Here is a 20,522-nt window from a genome sequence, read left to right on the forward strand (position 1 = left end):
AGCAGTGAAATCCTTAAATACTGTTTTTATTTCCTTAAAACAATGTCTTTTGAACAATACATTGTTCAAAAGGAGTCGACAATTTGACTTGTGTCTCCCTAAGATAAAAGCTTTATGGAGCTACATAAATTGAATTCATTTTGATACGAACAGTTGAGATTACTTAGGTAAGCACAGAACATTACATCACTGCATGGAAGCCACACTGGTCTTGAAAATGCCCTCTAGACACTTGGATTCTATCCTAATGAGAAGGTGGGCATGGTCCTTATAGCCTGACTCCATCTGCAAAGTTGGCAGAAGACAAGAGTGAGAGGTGTTGTCACTTCCACTCTCGAGCTCACACATTTCCTGCCCTCAGAGAGAATTCTGACTAGGACAGGATGGAACAGAGAAGGTATGTATACACAATTAACCCAAATTTGGGGGATTTCTGAGAGATAGACACAGTAGCCATGCAAGAACACCTACTTTTTCACACTCTTTAGAATCCCATGGTAAAGTAAAACTCTTAGGAAAACCTTCACTTTATTCACAGAAATGAGCCTGTATTAGACCTTTTCCTACAAATCCATGGGCTCCTCTGGCTGCATCAGAGAAGTGGGTACAAGATGAAGTTGCTCCCTCTTCTACACCTGACAGTAGCTCCATTGTGAAGAGCAGAACAGGAACTCTAGAGCCTCAATGCCTGGCTTCTGGCCCAGCTTCATTCTTCCTTCCCCAAGAGGTCACAGACAGATGGCTCCATCTCTCTGAGGCCCAGTTTTCTCATCCCTAAAACTGGGTGATACCTAGAGCACCAATTTCCAGGACTGGTGTGATGGTTTAATGAATTAACTCATGTACACTACTTGTTTTCATCACTATTCATTTTTTACTACTTTTATCACTGTAGTTACCACCGAGTAACCTACCACCTCTCTAATCTTCCTTTAGTCCATCTTTTTTTTTTTGGAGAGGTTTTTGCTGTAGGGTGTGTGTGCTCTCTCCAGAAAGCCAGAGACAGAGAGACAGAAAGCGAGAAATCAGCCCCCAGGGCGGATGGCCACACTGCAATCCCTTCTCCTCCATTCTCCTCTCAGGATCTCAGACATGCACGTACATACACCCGGCATGAGATTAAGCCTCCGGGTCCAGGACTCGAACTACAGTCCAGTGACATAGCCATTACGCCAACTGCTGATCCCTTAATCCGTCTTTTCTAGTGCCATTTATCTACTTGAAAATAATCACTGGTTATTTTACATTTAACAAATGTTAATTTTTACCTGGGTGTTAAAACACTTAACCAAGTTCCCGGCTCTTAGAGGTCCCCTAGCCGGAATCCGCTGCCAGGCTTGTCCCTAAACTCACTTGTAATGATTTCTCTCCTCCCTTTCACCTTTGTGGTCTTGTTCATTTCTCTGTCAGTATGGAGCCCCCTCCTCAGAGCCCCATGATTACTGTAGTGTTTTGCATAGTAGCACAGATCCAGTTATTGGTGGTCAAATAGACTCCACATCTCAAGCAGAAACTAGTATCAAATGTGCAAAGTTTTGAGGCTAAGTAGCAGAATACAGTAATTATTCTGAAACATCTCAAGATTTTCATAATATCCCCTGGAGTGGCTGTGTTTTCTCCAAAAGAGAAGCAACATCTTCACAAATAGATCTGAATGTATTACGTATGTTATGTACAAATGAATGATATGAAATCAAATTTTTTAAAGATTTGTTTTTTATAGTAATCAAATTTGTTCACGACACTTGCTGATCATTGCATGTACTTCTGAGTATCAAGGATGTACTTATGCTGCCATCATTTTAATTTATAAAAGTCTGCTTGGAGAGACCAAATTACATGTCTGGTTATCCTAACTAAATAACAAACTTTTCCTTTCTTTCTTTTTTTGTGTGTGTGTTTTTGTTTTGTTTTGTTTTTTGCTTTTTATTTCTTAGATGACTGCCACTTTTTGTTTTGTTTTGTTTTTTGTTTTTTATTTCTTAGATGTCTGCCACGATCTACATGCAAACGATACTAGCTATGTTTTGGGAAATTTGGAACCTTATACAGATTTCTCGATAACATTACGTGCCTGCATCAGTGGAAGAAAGATACGCTGTGGACATGAAGTGGTTTGTATGAACAAGACAAAACCAGGGAGTAAGTCACGTGTTTGAGGATTTCTTTCCATGATGGGCAAGGAACAGAACTTGAACTTTTCAGCTTCTGCTACATTTTTATTTATGTATCCCTGAGGGAAACATGTTTGTTCACACCCAGGGTTTATCATTTAAAATAATTCAAAAATTGTTATCCTGAGTTCTCTGTGTTCTTCAGAAATAGTCATAGACTTGTATGATAAAGCAGGAGGTTCTATTAACTGGCACATGGTAAGATTTGAGGGAACTGGGCGACCCTGTAGCATGGTGCTCTAGGTGGCTGGACCCCTCATGGCCAGCTGCACGGTTCGACTTCTGGACCTGGGGGCTAGAGAAACACGCTGGTGTGCACATGTGCCCGAAATCCTGAAAGGAGGGAGAGTTGTCAAGAAGAGATTGCAGAGGGACCAGACCCCGTATGGGGTGCTTTCTTGCTCTCTCTCTCTCCCTTTCTCTCTCTCTCCTGGCAAATGCACACCCCCTTGAGCAAATTTACAAAGAAAAAAAAATCTAGACAATTAATTACCTAACCAACTTTTAAAAAATTAATTACCAGGACCAGCAGTTAGCGTAATGGCTATGTCACTGGACTCCTACGTAGTCGACCGCGGTTCGCGTCCCGGACCCAGTGGCTTAAAACTCACGCCGGGTGTGTGTGCATGCGTGCCCAAGATCCCGAGAGGAGAATGGAGGAGAAGGGATTGCAGCATGACCAGCCCCCCTGGGGGGTGATTTCTCGCTTTCTGTCTCTCTGTCTCTCTCTGTCTCTCTGTCTCTCTCTGTCTGGCTAGCACATGTATAACAAAAACCTCTCAAAAAAATTAATTACCTAACTGATTAAAAAAAGGCTGTTGTTATCACCTTTCTTGTCTAGAAATATTAACTGCAATCTGGCATTTAATCAAGACCACCTCATAAAACATGAACTTACCTCTCTTCATCTGATTAAACACCTCGTAAAACATATTTTGTTAGTATTTTCTTCTCTTTATAACAATAAACTACCTACCCTTTTATCTTATATCACATTTTCCATTGGAAGTTTCTTTTCAGTGGCATTTGGTTCTTGCCACTTGTATGATGCTCCATATTTTCCAGACCCCAAGCTAGAGCTGCCTCTGGGGTAAACGTTAAGCTCTATTAAGACATAGAGACACTCCCAGGCCCTGAGTACCCATAGCTCCAGGGACTCTGACAGGCGCCAGTTTCATGAGGAAAGTTGAGCTGTTGGAGGCTGGATGTAAAATACTATCATGTAGGCTGTGGTTTGAAAAATCCAGGCCTTGGAACTTTATGCTTTTACTGTCTTCCTGAGTTTCTGTGAAATCACAGAAAATGAAGATAATTTGTTGCCAAACCTGAAGAATACAGCAGGTGTCTACCAGGGTCATGAAAGCACTTCAGGAAAGGAAGGCCTGGATTATGTGGAAGATTCAGAGGTGCCCTGATCATCCCCACCTTTCTCTCCCCTTTTCTCTATAATTCTACATGCTCTCCTTGGGGAGCTGGGAGTTGCCCTGAACTCACAGGACTTCAAGTACAACCTGTCTCCTAATACTTACTAAATGAATAAGTGATGTAGTTCACGGTATTTAGTTACAGCTTCTTTAAACAAATGATTTGCTTTCATCATTTTTCCATCCATACCATCAAATTCACAGGTAAAATATTTTGTGCTACACATAGATATTGTCAAGGAATTCAAACATGCATTTATCATATGGCTAAAATAACACATATTTCTTTATTTTGATAGAGCCAAGCCAGGTCCAGGATATGACTGTCTTCCTGAAGTCAGACAACAGTGTACTTGTCACCTGTAAACCCCCTGAGAAACGGAACGGTCCTGGTGAAAACTACCATTTGGTAGTCCCAGGAGTTCTACTTCAGCCAAAACCTGTATGTCATTTCTTTCTAGAAAATCTTCACTATTCAACAGACTATAAGTTTCAGGTAAGGTTATGGTTTCTGTCATCACTGTAGTATTGATATAGAGTATAATGATTACTATCTAGTGCGCAGATAATTTTAAAACCAGTTTTCACTAGAGCTTGTGAAGGTCTGATGTCTAAAACAATCGCACTTCAAGAGTCTCGGAGTTTTATTTTGTTTTCATTTAAAAAATATTTTTTTAATGATCAGAGGGTCATGTTTTCACCAGAGATAGACAGAAACAGAATGGCAGAGAAAGGAAAAGCACACTTCTAATGGGGTGTCGTCACACCACAATCCCTTCTCCCTTTCTTCATCCTGTCACGATTTGGGGCATGCGTGCACAGGCACCAGGCATGTTTTTGAAGCCACTGGAGTCCGAATTTGAATGCGTAATCAGCCATGTGGGATTTGGCTCCCTTCACTCAGTAGTTCAGTTTTCTTTGGGAAAGCTCTTTGGAGATTGATACTGAACGCTTTGTCACATGTGCTGTAATTTTTTTTAGACTTTTATTTAATTTAATTTGTTATTATTATTTTTAACTGAACTAGAGAGAGGGAAAGTCAGAAAGCCAGCCACCAGGTATGATACTCAAACTATGGATGACCATGTGGGAGTCCAATACCTTAACCACCATGTCACCTGCCAGTCCCAAATTTTGTTTTTTCATAGTTTAGTCCCTCATACAATTTTACAAGTTTTGTTTATACTTTTAAACTGATCACTTTCATTTCCATTTAATGAAAATTTTTAGAGTTAACTGTTCAATATGATGCTGGCAATTGACTTCATATCCTTTCTTACTTACAAAAGTGTTTGGGGGACTAGCAGATGGCCTAATGATTACATCACTAGACTCTCATGTAGTCGACCAAGATTCAAGTCCTGAATCCAGCAGCTTAAAACTCACACCAGGCATGTGTGTGTGTGTGTGCTCAAAATCCCAAAAGGAGTCTGAAGAAGAAGGCATTGTTTCATGGCCATTTCTCACTTTCTGTCTCTCTTTCTCTGTCTCTCTGGTTGCCTTCACCAGAGAGATATAGCAAAAATATCTCTTATAAAATGGTTTTATATTTCTATGCTCTTTTGTTTTATTTTTTTTTTAGCTGGACACATATATTGAATTTTATCATTTTTTTATGGCATTACATTAGACGATGGCATAGTTGTGATGACATGGTGTGATTTATTTATATGGTGAATTATAGTGATAAGTTTTCTAATGCTAAACCATTGTTGCATTCTAAGGGGGAAGACTTCTGCATTGTGCAATATTGTTTTAAAATATTATTAAAATCAACTATTTAGTCTGAGTGTGAAGTGCAAAGAGAAGAAACTTTTAACAGACAAAAATGTAAAGGTCTCTGTTGAAAAATGTATACATATATTATATATTTCCTAATGTGGATTTCATGTAAAGTGAATCTGAAAATTAAAAACATAAAAAATCAGCAATTGAGTGTTTTACTCGGTTTTTATGATTAGATATTCATAAATGAGATCATTTGATAGGTAGGCAAAGGTAGTGCTGGTATAGCGGTGTGTGCACATCTTTTCGGTCACACTTTGGTACAAAGGTTATGCTCACCCAATAAAACACATTGGAGAGATTTTCCTGTTTTTCTATGTTTTATTGCTTTAGATAGTATAAGAATAATTTGGTCCTTGGAAAATTTGTCTTGATTCTTCTAACATAGAGGACTTGTTTGAGAACCATTTATGTTTTCTTTCAACACAATGTCTTTTCTGATACTTCACTCTTTTTTGTTTTTTGTTTTTTTTTTTTCTTTTGGGGAGGAGAGATTTTTGCTATAGGGCGTGTGCACTCACCAGAAATACAGCAAGACAGAGAGACAGAAAGCGAGAAATCGTCCCCCATGGGGGATGGCCATGTCACAATCCCTTCTCCTCCATTCTCCTCTTGGGATCTTGGGCGTGCATGCACACGTGCCCGGCATGAGTTTAAGCCACTGGGTCCAGGACTCAAACCATGGTCGACTACATGGGAGTCCAGTGACATAGCCATTATGCTAACTGCTGTTCCAGTGATATATCACTCTTTTTAACTGAGTTTATCATTTATGTTTTTCCAAAGAATAGTCCAGGTAAAATATTCTGTTGATAACATATAATCATACATTACCCTTTATTTCCCACAACTTCCTCAGAGTCCATTAAGCTGCAGACACACTGGTTTCCTTCCAGCTTCTCAAATATACCCAGGTTTCGCTCTCTTCAGGCACCTTAGCTCATGCTCCTCTATCTTTCTAGAATCTTCTTCTTCTACTCTTTAACTCTTATATTCAGGAAAAATATAATTGAACATTGTCTTAAAATACAATCTTAATATTCAAACTAGGCCAGTCATGGTGACACTGCAGTCATGTGAAGCTCTGCAATGTGGAAGCCAAGTGGCAAGGTCCTGGGCTGTGTGTCCTGAGCTCTCTCAGCATACACTGATTGACAGGCATGCCTGTGATCTTGGCTGGCTGAAGCTGGGAGCGAATCATGGCATAAAGACCTATTAGGGTGCTCATCTCTCTATCTCTCTTTATCACTTTCCTCTTTCTCTCTCTCATGGAAAAAAACTGAAAAAAATATTCAAGCTAGGAGATATTTCAGTTACCCGTTCTCTTCCCCTGCTCCTCCACAGACTGTTTTTTGATTGCCTTTACAGTAACTTTTTAAAATTATTTTTATTGCCAGAGTGCACACATACCCACCAGAGAGAAGGAAAAAGAAGAGGAGAGACAAAGCGCCCTGGTGAGGTGCTTTCGCACCACAATCCTTTTTTCTCCATTTGTCCATCATGTCAGGATTTAAGGCATATATATGCACATGCATCTGGCCTGTTTTTCAAACCACCAGGGCAGGATTCGAATTGTGGTCAGCCATGTAGGATCTGGCTGCCAATGCACAGCACTTAAACTTAGACTACCGGGCCAATCCATAACTTGCCTTTATGTTGTTTTCAGTCTCTTCTGCTACATTCACGAGGAAGCAAGCGATCATTACAGCTTTCTTCACCATTGTGATCTCTGGTTAATAAGTTAATAAAACTGATTAATTATTATTTTTAACTGTCCCTTCTAGTAGGTTTATTTTTATGTTCTTTTGGTAGCTTTTAGGTTAAAAGTCTCCCCTCCCTCTTATTTCTCTTTTTTAACTAAAAAAAGAAAGAAGACCATAAATTACCCTTTGGTAAAATTTTGACTATATTCTGCATCTAAATTGTTTATCACAAATTTCTGGGTGTAGGCACATGAAATATAATGATTGAATTGTCAAGTAGAATGTTCTTATTGTTGATTCTTCATAAAAAGCCTCTTATAGCAATTGGGAGAGTTCTTAATTTATTTTTTATTTGGGAGTGTTCCTGGCTGACCCTGTTGGTGTAACCCTCATGAGCTATGCAGAAGGAACCAGATCCCGCATGGCCAACTGTACTGAAAATTCCTGCTTAGGTCGCTTGAAAAATATGCCAGGTGCATGTGTATACATGCCCCAAATCTTTTTTTAAATTTTTATTATTCATATATTAAATTGCTATACATCATTTAGATTGTGAAGAGACTTTACCCAGCATGATTTACACCTCAGTCCAGCCCGGTTGAGACTATTATACACATCCTTGTCAACAAATAATAAACCTTATCTGTGTCCCACAAATCTTGATGGGATGAGAAAATGGAGGAAAAAGTATTGTGGCATGACCATCCCACACTGAGGAGTGCTTTCTCTCTCTCTGGCATGAGCACATACTCTCTGGCAAAAAAGACAAAAAATGTGTTTCTACATTTCTGTGCATGAATTTGTTATTTCTACTAATTATCAATTTAATGGCTTTACAATTGCTGCTTTTTAGAGGAATGAATGTGTAATTCAATTTATAATAAAAGTTTTTTTCTGTGACTATAAAGGAAATTATATTATATTATAATTATCACAGGGTATATATAGACATATATTTATTAAGGTTATTAATTTATTATTAATATTTTTAAATTCTATTATTCAGATTAATTTTTGTCTACAAATTTTGGGACCAAAAAATTGCTTTTTGCTCCATTCAGTTTCCCTGTATATCTAAATTGTTTTACTTTATGCATATTTAATATTTTGAGGTACATTTGTATTTAATAGTATATGTATTAAATATTATAAATATGATTACTTATATTTGTATTAAATATGAAGCTAGTTAATTCTATATTGTAAACTTTGCCCTGGATCCACTTAACCTTAAAAGATTTGATGTGCAGTTTTATGTTTAATTCTTATAAATAGCGTATGGTTGAATTTTCTTTTTAAATAAAATGTGAAACTATTGGCCTATTTATAGGAAATTTTAAACTTTAATTTGTGAATATTTTGATGTATTGGATTTTTAAGAATCATTTATTTAAATTAATTAATTAATTAATATTATTGTTTTCCCACCAGAGAGAGAGGGAGAGATAGAGAGAGAGAGAGACAGAAAGTGAGAAAGCAAGCCACCAGGTCCAAAACTTGAACCAAGATTGGCCATGTGGAAATTCCGTCACCCTAACCAGCGTGCCACCTACTGGTCCCATGATGTATTGGATTTTATTTATTTATCCAGTTTCACTTATTCTTGCTTATGATTAGCTATTATTACTATAACTACTAAATGGTCTAAGATTTCTTGATATCATTTTTACTATGAAATATTTCTTTTCAAAAATGCTCAACAACAAACTATTGACATTAACTTGAAGTTTCACCTTTGAATTGAACCAAACCAGAATACTTTTCAAGAAAATAAACAGTATTGGATGAGAAATAGATGTTTATTTCACATTATAATATAAAAATTGCATTAGAAAACTTAGTTATTTTCTTTTTTTTGTTACTGAATTTCAGATCTTTTTTCATAATGGGCACTATGAAGGAGATCCAGTTACTAAGTATCATTCAACATCTTGTAAGTCATTAAGAGCTACTTACTATAACTACATTAAGATATGTATTAACCTTACAACCTATGTTATTTTATACTTGCACTCATATTTATTTATAAAATATTTGCATGATGTATTTCTCATAAATGTAATATTTTAAATTGTAAAGAAAAACATAGGAGGACTCTTCAGAAAGCACATAGAAAATACATATTATGAAAAAAAGTATGCATGGATTTCAAAATATTTTCCACCCAAATAAATTCGTACTTTAATGCTATTTTTCAATAAATTTTTGAAGTCTCCTTTTATATATATATTGATGAACATCATACTAAATTGCAATATTTTCTATTCAAATTAGGCCATTCAGTTATTAAAGGATTACTGATTTTAGAAAATAATTCATGAGGATTTATTTACACAGACTATTAAATTATGGTTCTTTTCATGTTTATAACTTTGTTTCTTCATGTGTATAACTTTGTTTTGTGTGTCATTTTAGAAATTGTTACCCATTTTATTTTATTCTGTCCCTCAAATCTATCCTGATTTACCCCCCTTGAAACTAGGTAATATCTAGTAATACTCCCTATTAGCAATATGGCTAGGTACGCTTTTATAATATTATTTAAAATATTGAAAGCTGGCTGAGTGGTGCTGAGGTAACATGCTGCACCAGTGACACCAGATCCTTATGGGAGACCTCCAGTTTGGTTATCTGGTTGACCTATACCTACCAGGTACACATGTTCATGGTCCTGGCTCACCAGGAGGCCTGGTGGGATGAGGGCAGTCACAGCATGAGAACCTGTAGAAGGTGCTTGTATTTTTTCCTGTCTCTCACTCTCCTGAAAGAAAGAAAGAAACTTAAAACTTTTTTCAATTATTTTAATCAAAGAAAATGTGCACATGAAAACATCACTTCAATGTCATTATAGTAATGAAAGTAAGAGCTATATGTCACATTTCTTGCCTACTGTTAACCATTTTCAACCATTTCTCTGTTCAGTTCTCCTTACAGTTTCTTCTCTCTCTGTATAAACCAGGCGGTATACTGCCCTTCCTAGAGTTACTAAGATTGCCTATTGCTAGGAGCCTAGCAGAGGAAGATGGTGCACTACATAGGCTTTCTCTGCCTGTTAATGTAATTAAAATTACATTATTTAAACCTCTGTGCTTTGTCATCAAACACACATGGATTCTGGTATCTTCACCACTTCCAGGTCTTTCTTCTTACATACATAGACACCTGTACGATCACAGATGCTTTCTTTTCCAAGAACAAAAAGAAGTAGAAAAACAGCTTGTTTTCCAAACTGCTTTACTAGGTTCTGCAAAAAGTGTTAGTTCTTGCTCAGATGTATGGAATAAAAGTGCCTAATATGATATATTATATATTCTGAATAAATTCACCAAGATGTCTTTGATCCTATTTCCATGTTAGCCCTTTCTTTTGTAAAAGCCTTACCATAAAAACAGCCTCATTGCTTTTTTCCTATTATGCAAATAATCTATAGCTGCACTGTTCACTCTTGGTGGTCGTGGACTCAACTGAACATTTCCCACTCATACCTTAGTCAGTGAAACCTGGGATCATTTTACTCAGAGACACAGAATAGGAAAACTCTTAGCACAGGCGGTCTGAGTGTGAGGACCCTTGCAACAGAACACACAGCAGTCCAAGGACTACGTTTTGAGCTGCCCAAAGGCAACTTAGCTGTGAGAGAATGAGACCACATGTGTGGGGCAGGGCTGCATTCCAAAGAGAACACGTATCTCATAATACTTTCATGGACCGAACTTTCAGGCTGGCCAATAGGAATATCCTTAGTCACAGAAGCACACTGTGCTTCGGAAGCCTGCACTAGAACTTCTCCAATATATTCATGAGACTCCATGTTCAGATGCAGTTTAGGACTCTGGGATTCTTTTCTTTTCTTTTCTTTTTCTTTCTTTCTTATTTGCCAGAAGGCCTGTGTGTTTGCCAGAGAGAGAAAGAGAGACAGAGAGAGGGGAAAAGCACTCCCAAATAGGGCATGGCCACACCATAATTCCTTCTTCTCCATTTCTGGATCCTGTGAGGATTTGGGACATGCACACACATGTACCCAGTATGTTTTTCGAGCCACCAAGGCCAGGATTTGAACTGCCAAGTAGGCCAGGTAGGCTCTAGCTCCCTGAACCACTAGGACATAGGGCTGGCCCTGGGTTTGTTGTTTGTTTGTTTGTTTGTTTTTTCCATTAGCAATGTTGTCCAGTAACACAATGAGTATTTCAGTCTTATCAGATTCCCAGGTTAACAGAATTAGACAGTTATCACATGTCCTTTTCCATAAAAGAGAAAATAAAATTATACCTACTCTTTGCTCACAATGTCATTTTCATAAGAGAGAGATAACATAGCTACTTTTAAACAGTGACAGCTATTCCAAGGAAGAAGTTGGGTTGTGAATTTCCCAGAGGATAAATACTAGAAATTTTTGGTGGAATTTCCCTGATAGAACACCCTGTCTCCTATATTTTGACAACATTCTCTGTTGAACTCCTATGGCTGCTTTCTCTCCTGCTCAGGTCAGGACTCTTATCTGCCGTCATGAAATTTTCCCTCTTCAGTCTGCTGATTTATGTTTGCTGTATTTGGAACTGATGAAGTTTTTTTGTTTGTTTTCTTCTGATATTACTGATATAAACACATTCTAATGTGAGAAGAAAATATTCTAATTCTTACATGCAAGAAAATATATTTTTTCATTCTACCACTTTCATCAATATTTTGATTTGGTATAGAATTCTAAGTTTAAAATTTAAGTTTTAAATTAGTAATTCTGTTTTAGTCTCTGTACCCAGTATTTCTAATGCCATCAGTTTCTTATTTTGGGAGGGTGGGTAGGTAGATAGATAGATAGATAGATAGATAGATGCGCACACATACACACCACTAATCACTGTTATATGTAATAGTTTTATGAAAGAAACTTGAGATAGAGTTAGGACAAGGAATGTTTTCTGTTATTTTAGAAGCCTATTGCATTAAGCACTTCTTTCCTAAAAACATTCACTAATATCTGCCCATGTATTTACATGAATCTGTCCACTAAACAGCAAATCCTCCTTTAAAAAAGGTAAAATAATTTTTAATTTGTAGATGAGGAAACTTAAACTTAGATAATTTAATGAATTTATCTTAAGTTTTGAGTCAAAGAAATGACCAGTATTCAAACTCAGGTTTGAATTTGGAATAGTCTGTATTTGGAATTAATTTTCTATATTCCTGTCCATATGAGTTTCTATTTATAGAATTATTGAGCATGAGCAAACTTCCTGGGAGCTGTGAGCTCAGTGGAGCCATTTCCACTTAGGAGGTAGAAGTATCTCAGGTTCAAAAGGACCTTCACTGACAATATAGAAACTAGATTCCCTTACGTCCTTACCAATCTCCTTACTTTTTAAAAATAAGGAAATAAATAATTAATTTATATTTTTATTTACCTTTCTAATGTGTGTTTTCCTCAAAGAGAATGCAAATTTCTGGGAACTGGTACATTTTTGCCTTACATTCTGCTGTATCTCCACAGACTCTTCCTTATCTCCACAGCCCTTACCATCCTCTAATCGTCATTACCATTTGCTCATTTATTGTGTTTATTATTAATTCTCTACCTTTTTACACTCAAAAGTAAGTTCCACAAAGACAGGGATCTTCATTTTGTTTTCTTAGTTATCCTAACTATGTAGGGCAGTATTTGGCAAATGGTGCCCACTCAAAACACGTTTTTTTGTGAACAGTGAATAAAGAGTACCTAGACTGTCCCAGGCACTGTCCTGGATATCTACTGTGAATTTATTTGTGATTCCTATTTTAGGAATTAGAGAATATGCAGACACAAAGATAGGAAGGATTCTGTCCAAGTTCCCAGCTAGAAAATGGGAGCTCTGAGTCTGGAGCCTGAGGAGCCGACCTCGAGGTGCCACAGTGTTTCATTGCACTTTCTGTATGTACAGGTGTATGGCGTACTCAGGGGAAAGGATATCTTCTTTTGTTTTAATTACAATTTAATGACATATTATCATTTTTCGTATCTATAGGTACAGTGTGATTTTTCATTACATGACTACCATGTGTAATGATCCTAACAAGGCAATAAGTACATCCAACATTTCAAACATTTATCATGACTTTTTGTGTTTTTGTTTTTGTTATGAACTTTATTTACATTTGTTGAACTATGAGCTTTGCAAAGGATATACAAATATATCACAGCATTTTTCAGGTAACAGATCGAAAAGTACTTCTAGGTTAGTTGATTGGTTGGTTGGTAAGTGTGAATTATTTTGGAGCTCATTGGAAAGAGACACTTTAGACACAAAGTACTGCAGAATTTTCCTTGCTAATAACACAAAGCTGAGAGAGCAGCCTCTAAAGTCTTTTCTGTGCTCACGTCATAAATCATTACTTTTTAAATGATTATTTATTTATTTATTCCAAGAAAGAGAGATAAATACTTCCAACTGGATTCTCATGCCACAATCCACCCCCAGTTTCAGCCAGCCCTGGTCGTGGGCATATGCATGGTTTGTGTGCCTGACATTTAGTGAAAGAACATCAGGACTCAAACCTAGGACCTTCAAATATGGGTCTAGTAGTGTCACCACTGTAACACCCTCTGATCCCATTCTTACTTTCATGTTGTGAAAAATCTGACATTCTATCTTTTAACATGGAAATTGCCAATTATAGTTACAAAGATACTGAATTTTCAACACACCATCTTTTCTTGGAAAGGGTGCCGTTTCACATTAACTTTAGTGAAAATTTAGGTCAGTGTAAGTCTTATCCTAATTGTAGAATGAAGCAATATTTTTTCTTTGTTAATTGATTTTATACTTCAATAAGCAGGTAAGAGAGTTTATTTTTGTGGGCAGAAGTCATTCCAATCCCCTTAGGAGGTACCTGCTTCTGCATATACAATTACAGAGGTATGAGTTTCTCTTGGAAAATTACAATAACTAGGTAACCTCCTGGATCCCTTCAAAATGGAACAGCTGAAAAAGAGAAAATTATAACTAGATGATGGTATTTCATAAAAGGACATTTTAATGAAAGGAAGAAAATTCCTCTTTTAATAGATAATTACTCTCTTTGAATATAAATAGATTTTGTTGGCTCTGAATAATACAGCCAAAATTACAAAATCAAGAATCTCATGCAGTCAGTATTTTTCCAAAATTTTTAGTTTTTGAAAACCTCACTATAAATGATAAACATTAAAATATAAGTACATAAGAGGTCATTATCAAAGAATCTAGTAAAATACAAAATAAACCCTTAATGTGTTATTTTTCATTTCTAGACAATTCCAGAGCATTGATTATATTTCTGGCATTTCTGATTATTGTGACATCAATAGCCCTGCTGGTTGTGCTCTATAAAATCTATGATCTGCATAAGAAAAGATCCTGGTAAGAGCTGACTTGTGAATTAAAAGTCATAACATAATAATGATGAAAAGCTCATGTATCCATCAGGCTGTGATAGAACCAGTGAAGTAAAGCGTGTAGATTAGGGACGACGGCAGGAAGTCCTGTTCATGATTGAACTCTTGATTGAAGACTTTTAGGGTCGTTTTACTGGCTTATATTAGATATTAATACTTTCTAAATTCACTAATAATGTGATAAATTTGTTTTGGTTAATGACCAATGGGGGAGGGGAAGATTGTGCCTGCTCCAAAGCAAATGAAAGGGAAGAAATAGCTGAAAAAGCAACTATTTCTTTGGCTAGAAACAGGCAAATGTTAGAAATAATGTGAGGTTTAAAGCAAAGTTGTTCAGTCACTTACCTAAGTTTAGCAGAGAACTCCCGACTGGCTGTATTCTCCTCTCACTCTTTCTTTGCTGTCCTCCTGTCTCCCCTCTGGTCTGTCCCCTCTTCAATCCTTTCCCTTCTCCTTTCCCTCCTCCTCCCATTTCTTGTCTCTGTTCTCCTTTTATCCCCCCACCCCCCCCACCTCGATGCCCTCCATCTGTCAATACATTACATATATTGAGTTGTTGGAAAAGTCAGGATGCATTTTTGCATAGAAAAACATAGGAAAATACGTCATGACTTTTGTGAGGATCCAATAAATTGAATGCCAACTGAATTCTGTGGTTTTTTTTAAGAATAGAGAAAACTTATATTTCTTATCTTCACAGCAATTTAGATGAACAAACAGAACTTGTTGAAAGAGGTAAGTATGACATTTTTAATGTATTTATACTTTACTGATTATTAGTCCTTCCCTTATATTTGAATCCATTCATTTTAGGTGAGACTGGGTATCTTTAATGGAACTCAGATCTCCTCTGTAGATGCAATGATGAAACCTGCATTCGTTCCTTGTATCAGCAGGCATCTGTAAAGTTCCCATGTATGCCAAATGTTATGCCAGGCACTGAGAATACCAGAGCTGGCCACAGAATCTGCCCTTTACAGGGCTTAGAATCTATTAGACAGCAGAAATATTGACAAGTGTGACAGTAATTGCATAAATGCTATGGTAGGCAAATATCTATTGTTATGTGGATAAAAGGAAGAAAGAAAACTGAGTGGGGAGGGCAGTGATCTGGTCTGTTAAAACGTAAACCCAACACATGACAGACAATGGCAGGTCACGGAGCTGAGGAGGTGCTCAGTGTCCTCAGTGCCCCAGGGTAGTGGCGGCTGTTCCCACTTTAAAGGTGCTTTTATGGAAAGACCAAAGAACAGCAATTGGACCAAGGAAAACTAGCCATTTTCTTTTTTTTTAATCTCTCTTTATGCAATTCATACATTATTTTTTAAATTTCTCCTTTCTAATGTGATATTTGATTTAGTAAAAGGGGTGGAGTTAAAGAAATAGAAGCTATGATTTTAGCAAAGAAAATTATTCATCTTCTGATACTCAAGGACATTTCAGAACTCCCATCCCATTTTAACTTGTCTTGAAATTTCCCTCTGACAAGTGGAGGCACCACATCTATATGCAGAGGCTTCAGGGCTGATTCTTTGCAGCTCCTCCATAGTTTTCTTTTCCTTTGCAGAAGTGTTACTCCCTGGCACTTATTAACATTTACCCCCTTGTTTGTGAACTATCCTCCCCTAACTCGAGCATCAGCTTTGTGAAAGCAGGGAGGTCTCCACTCCTCATTCACTTCTTTTTACGCATAGTACCTCGGTGAGTGTATGGAGTTGAATAAATACCAACAAATAACTAAATCAATGAGATTCAAGTCTCCTGAAGATTCGTTTTTATAGACCAGGGGAAGAATGAAGACACAAGGGCTACAGGCATGAGAACAAAGGGGAATTTTTTTTTTTGGGGGGGGGTGGGAATATCAACCAAAGTCAAAGAAACATTTTATTATCAAATTGATATTAAGTACATTGTAGAATGTACTGGACCTTAGAACCTCAACCTTGGGCCTGAGTTCAGAACGAATGAATAGCAGAAATCCCCAACAGCCCTAAGCAGCCGTGCCCATGGCCAGAGATCACTGTAACCTCGTAATCAGAGCGAGAGAGTTTCCATGGACAATAAGATAAATGGGCAACTTGCGTGGACACCTTCTTTCTTCATCAGAGAAATAGGAAAATAGATGACTCTTGACATCAATACTACCAGAAGGACATGGAGTAGTAGGAGAAACACTTTTGGTGTATATGACTGCTTAAATAATCTTATTCTACAACTGCTGTTTCTCAAGTTCCATAAAACATTATAGCTTTCCATGATTAATACACATTTTTGCTCTTAAGCAAATTATTCCACAAACATTACATATAATGTGTTTCATGCTCTGGGGTCATAACAGATGAATACACCTTGCTCCAAGGTTCAGAGTCAACATATAATCAAATTAAGCTGAATTGTGGGTGTATGAGTATTAATCATAGTTTTCTTATTTCACCTGCATATTTACAATATTTTTCAAGTTGAAAATGAAAAAAAAATAATTATAGATAAATAGGGTAGTTGCTATAAAATTTATGTATTGAGTTCATCCATACAATGGTGATATTTGGACTGGAATCTTTTCTCTAGGCATAAAAAATAGGAAAGGATATTCTTGAAAGAGGGAATAATTCAAAGCCCAGAAGAGCTGAAGCACAAGATTTAGAAGTCATTGGTTCATAGGTGAATGTTTATATGTGAGGGAAATTTCGCAGGTAGAATGTTTATGAGAATGAAAGACACTGGTATTGAATCCAAGATATAATTTAATTAAATTAGTGCGCATGTGTGAAAGATAGAATAACATTAATCCTGAATCTTTCATATGTCTAAAGATGATGAGAAACAGCTGATGAATGTGGAGCCAATCCATGCGGATGTTTTGTTGGAAACTTATAAGAGAAAGATCGCAGATGAGGGCCGACTGTTTCTGGCTGAATTTCAGGTATGTGCTGTTTTTGGTATTCCATGCGAGACTCTCCTTGGTCAGTAGATAATTGCATTTTACATGTATTTGTGCAAGCGTTGCCCTTTATAATTTATTCCACATCACACTACAGCAGAATCAAAGCAGGTACTGTGTAGTGGGTATATACAGATCAGAAAAGAGATTCACAGATTGACACGCTCATAGTGTGGAGCTAGTAACTATCTGAATATGATGCTGAGTTGTATCATATGATGCTCCGTACAGTTACGAAGTTGTGTCACAAAATATATTTGGACTTTGTACTTGCATTCTAGATAATCATCCAAGAATATGTTTTTAAATGAATTTTAAAGTACCATAACAACTAATCCTAAATTTGCCCTCACTGATGAGATTTGTTCTAAAAGTCATCCATCTTTAACTTTTAAGAAAACACGTGTATTTTTGCATGCTTTCTCATCATGTTAACTTCAGTTACCATATGCAACTCGTTCATCAGTATAAAGAAATTATTTTACAGAATGTATCATTCACTCCAAATGATAACTAGAAAAGGGAAATTTAGTTTCCCAGAATCTGCTATGAGTCAAAGAATCTCTGTGTCTTTCAGAGCATTCCACGGGTGTTCAGCAAGTTTTCTATCAAGGATGCTCGAAAATCTTTTAATCAGAATAAAAACCGTTATGTTGACATTCTTCCTTGTAAGTACTCATTGGGAACCGAATCTCTATTTACTGAGGCTGCTTGAGGATTCATGATTTCACTTAGCTGTTTTTCTTTTCTTTCAACAGATGACTATAACCGTGTTGAGCTCTCTGAGATAAATGGAGATGCAGGCTCAAACTACATAAATGCCAGCTACATTGATGTAAGTAGAAATGTATAACTATAAAATGATTTTACAGGCTCATCATTTTGTCATTGATAATTTCCATTTTTTCTTGTAGTTACATATTCCATTTAACTCCTTCTTTGTCTTGGCAAAATTTTGGAAGTGTTATTAAAAATAAGCCTGCAGTGTCAGGCTTATTTACACAACAAAGTCACTGATATTGCAAGAATAGTTCTTTATCATGCACCTGTTGGTACTACTTGTCACAGTTTTTCTCTACAAACAAAATCACACCAAGAATTAATACCCTCCTGGTCCTTAGCATATGTCAGATATAAGACTAATTGATCTGTGCACGTCTTTCTCAAAGAGCTTATTTGTCCTGGCTATGTAAACTTTGGTCACTGTCTAGGGAAGAACTAGGAGGCTCAGGTTAATTAGTTTCCTTGTCCTTATTCACACCATTGGTAAAGTTTGAGTTAAGAGTCAAGCCAGATCTGCCTGACTCCACATTGCTTTGTTTCGGTTACACAACCCTGCATCTCCACATGGATGCTCTTCATTGATACGGATCACCTGTTCATTGTATGTATCAAAAAATGTAAATAGCCGTACATGCCTAATGTATCTAGCATCTTTAAAAATTTAACTTATGATATAATTTAAAAAGCTATGCTTTACAAAAGTTAATTTTGTAAAGAAAATACTGACATTTATCCCCCTTTACACAAAAATGTTAACATAATATTTGTACTGTTCTGTACCATGTTTTGTACACATTTTGTAAAGAAAATACTGACATTTATCCCCATTTACACACAAATGTTAACATAACATTTGAACTGTTCTGTACCATGTTTTGTACATATCTGGGATGTGTGTATGTGTGTGTGTAATCACTCTAAAAACCAGAGGTCAAGAAACTTTTCCTGTGAGAAACCAGATAGCAAATATGGTGTAGCCATGGCAGGATATAGCATCTCTGTCACCTCTGCTCAGCTCTGCAGTTGGGTGTCCAGGCCTCCACAGACAAGTCCTACTGTGTCCATGTTATGAGAGACCTTTCGTTACAAAATCGAGCCTGAGTGGATTTAGGCCACGGGCTATCGCTTGCTGATGCTGCACCCTGGAGCATTTCTGCATCTTTCTTTTGTGTTTTCATAGTAATGCATGGTATAGCTGCACGGTTTTTCAGTCAGTTTTCACATTAATGGCCATTCAATATGATTTCAGTCTTCTGCTACTGCAAGCATGGTGTAATGAAAATCACACTTATTTCACAATGGGTTTCCATATGCCTGTAGATTGCATCGTCTTAGCTTTGAGTGGCTCATGGCTGTCCTTGGTGTTCTGGAGCTGATGGCTGCATCCCTTTGCTCTCTGCCTTCGTTTTCACATGTGACATCTTTGTCCCTTTGTGTCTAGGTCACCGTGTTTGTCCTTCTCTTCTCTCTCTCTCTCTTAATGAGAGAGATAGATTTTTGACGGTCCTGCCTTGTCACAGTCCCCCTGCTCCAGTGTCCCAGATGGCTAAGATTACAGGCAGGCACTGCTACTTCTGGCCTCTTTAGGTGGGACGAGGAATCACACCCAGGACTTCCACGCAGCCTCAGCCTCTGTGAAGCAGTGTCTTCGCAGTGTGTAAAACGCCATGGCTGAGTCTCCTTCACTTATAAAGGCATGAGTCATTGTATTTAGGGCCCACCCTCATCCAGTATGACATTATTTTAACTAAACACATCCACAAAGACACTATTACAAATAAGGGCACATTCTGTGACATTCGGAGTGGACATAAGTATTCTGAGGGGAGTATAATACTCAGTTTACTACACATAGTTTATATAAAATTATACAATAATGTAGAGATATTTACTAGTTAAAGTATTCATTCATTATATATATATATATATAATCTTTAATATCTGTGTCCTTATTCTTAATAAAGTTCTTTTTTGAGACAGCTAGTGATTTTCCAGAATAAAAGTAACATCACTGATCATGATGACTATCACGAGAAAAATAATATTGTAATGATTATCCATTTGCTTTTTATCAGTCATCATTTAAAGTGTATTAATTCAATTAAAGTTCACAGCCCTATCAGCTGCTCCCATTTTGCTACTAGAAGCAGAACTGGCATTTTTCTTTCTCCTCCAAGCATTTTGTCTCTAAAGACAGCATGCTAGACCTTGCGTACTGTCGGCTTTGTTTGATATATAACACGGTTTGTGGCCTTGCTCAGTACTGGCCCTGGAAATTCTATCCTAGGCAACAGATATCTCTTT

The 20,522-nt window shown here is 36.9% G+C and overlaps 1 protein-coding gene across 1 annotated transcript in view; it reads left to right on the plus strand.

Annotated features, from left to right (window-relative positions):
- Positions 1-20,522, plus strand: part of PTPRC (protein tyrosine phosphatase receptor type C) — a gene marked incomplete in the record, with an annotated part of 131,341 nt that overhangs the window by 86,272 nt on the left and 24,547 nt on the right. Inside the window, 8 exon segments of the mRNA XM_027774549.1 lie at positions 1,987-2,142; positions 3,898-4,094; positions 8,959-9,019; positions 14,351-14,459; positions 15,195-15,229; positions 17,308-17,417; positions 18,013-18,103; positions 18,194-18,270. Coding sequence (XP_027630350.1) covers positions 1,987-2,142; positions 3,898-4,094; positions 8,959-9,019; positions 14,351-14,459; positions 15,195-15,229; positions 17,308-17,417; positions 18,013-18,103; positions 18,194-18,270 — 836 coding nt within the window.

Source organism: Tupaia chinensis, unplaced genomic scaffold, assembly GCF_000334495.1.
Source record: "Tupaia chinensis unplaced genomic scaffold, TupChi_1.0 Scaffold000453_1, whole genome shotgun sequence".
NCBI lineage: Eukaryota > Metazoa > Chordata > Mammalia > Scandentia > Tupaiidae > Tupaia > Tupaia belangeri.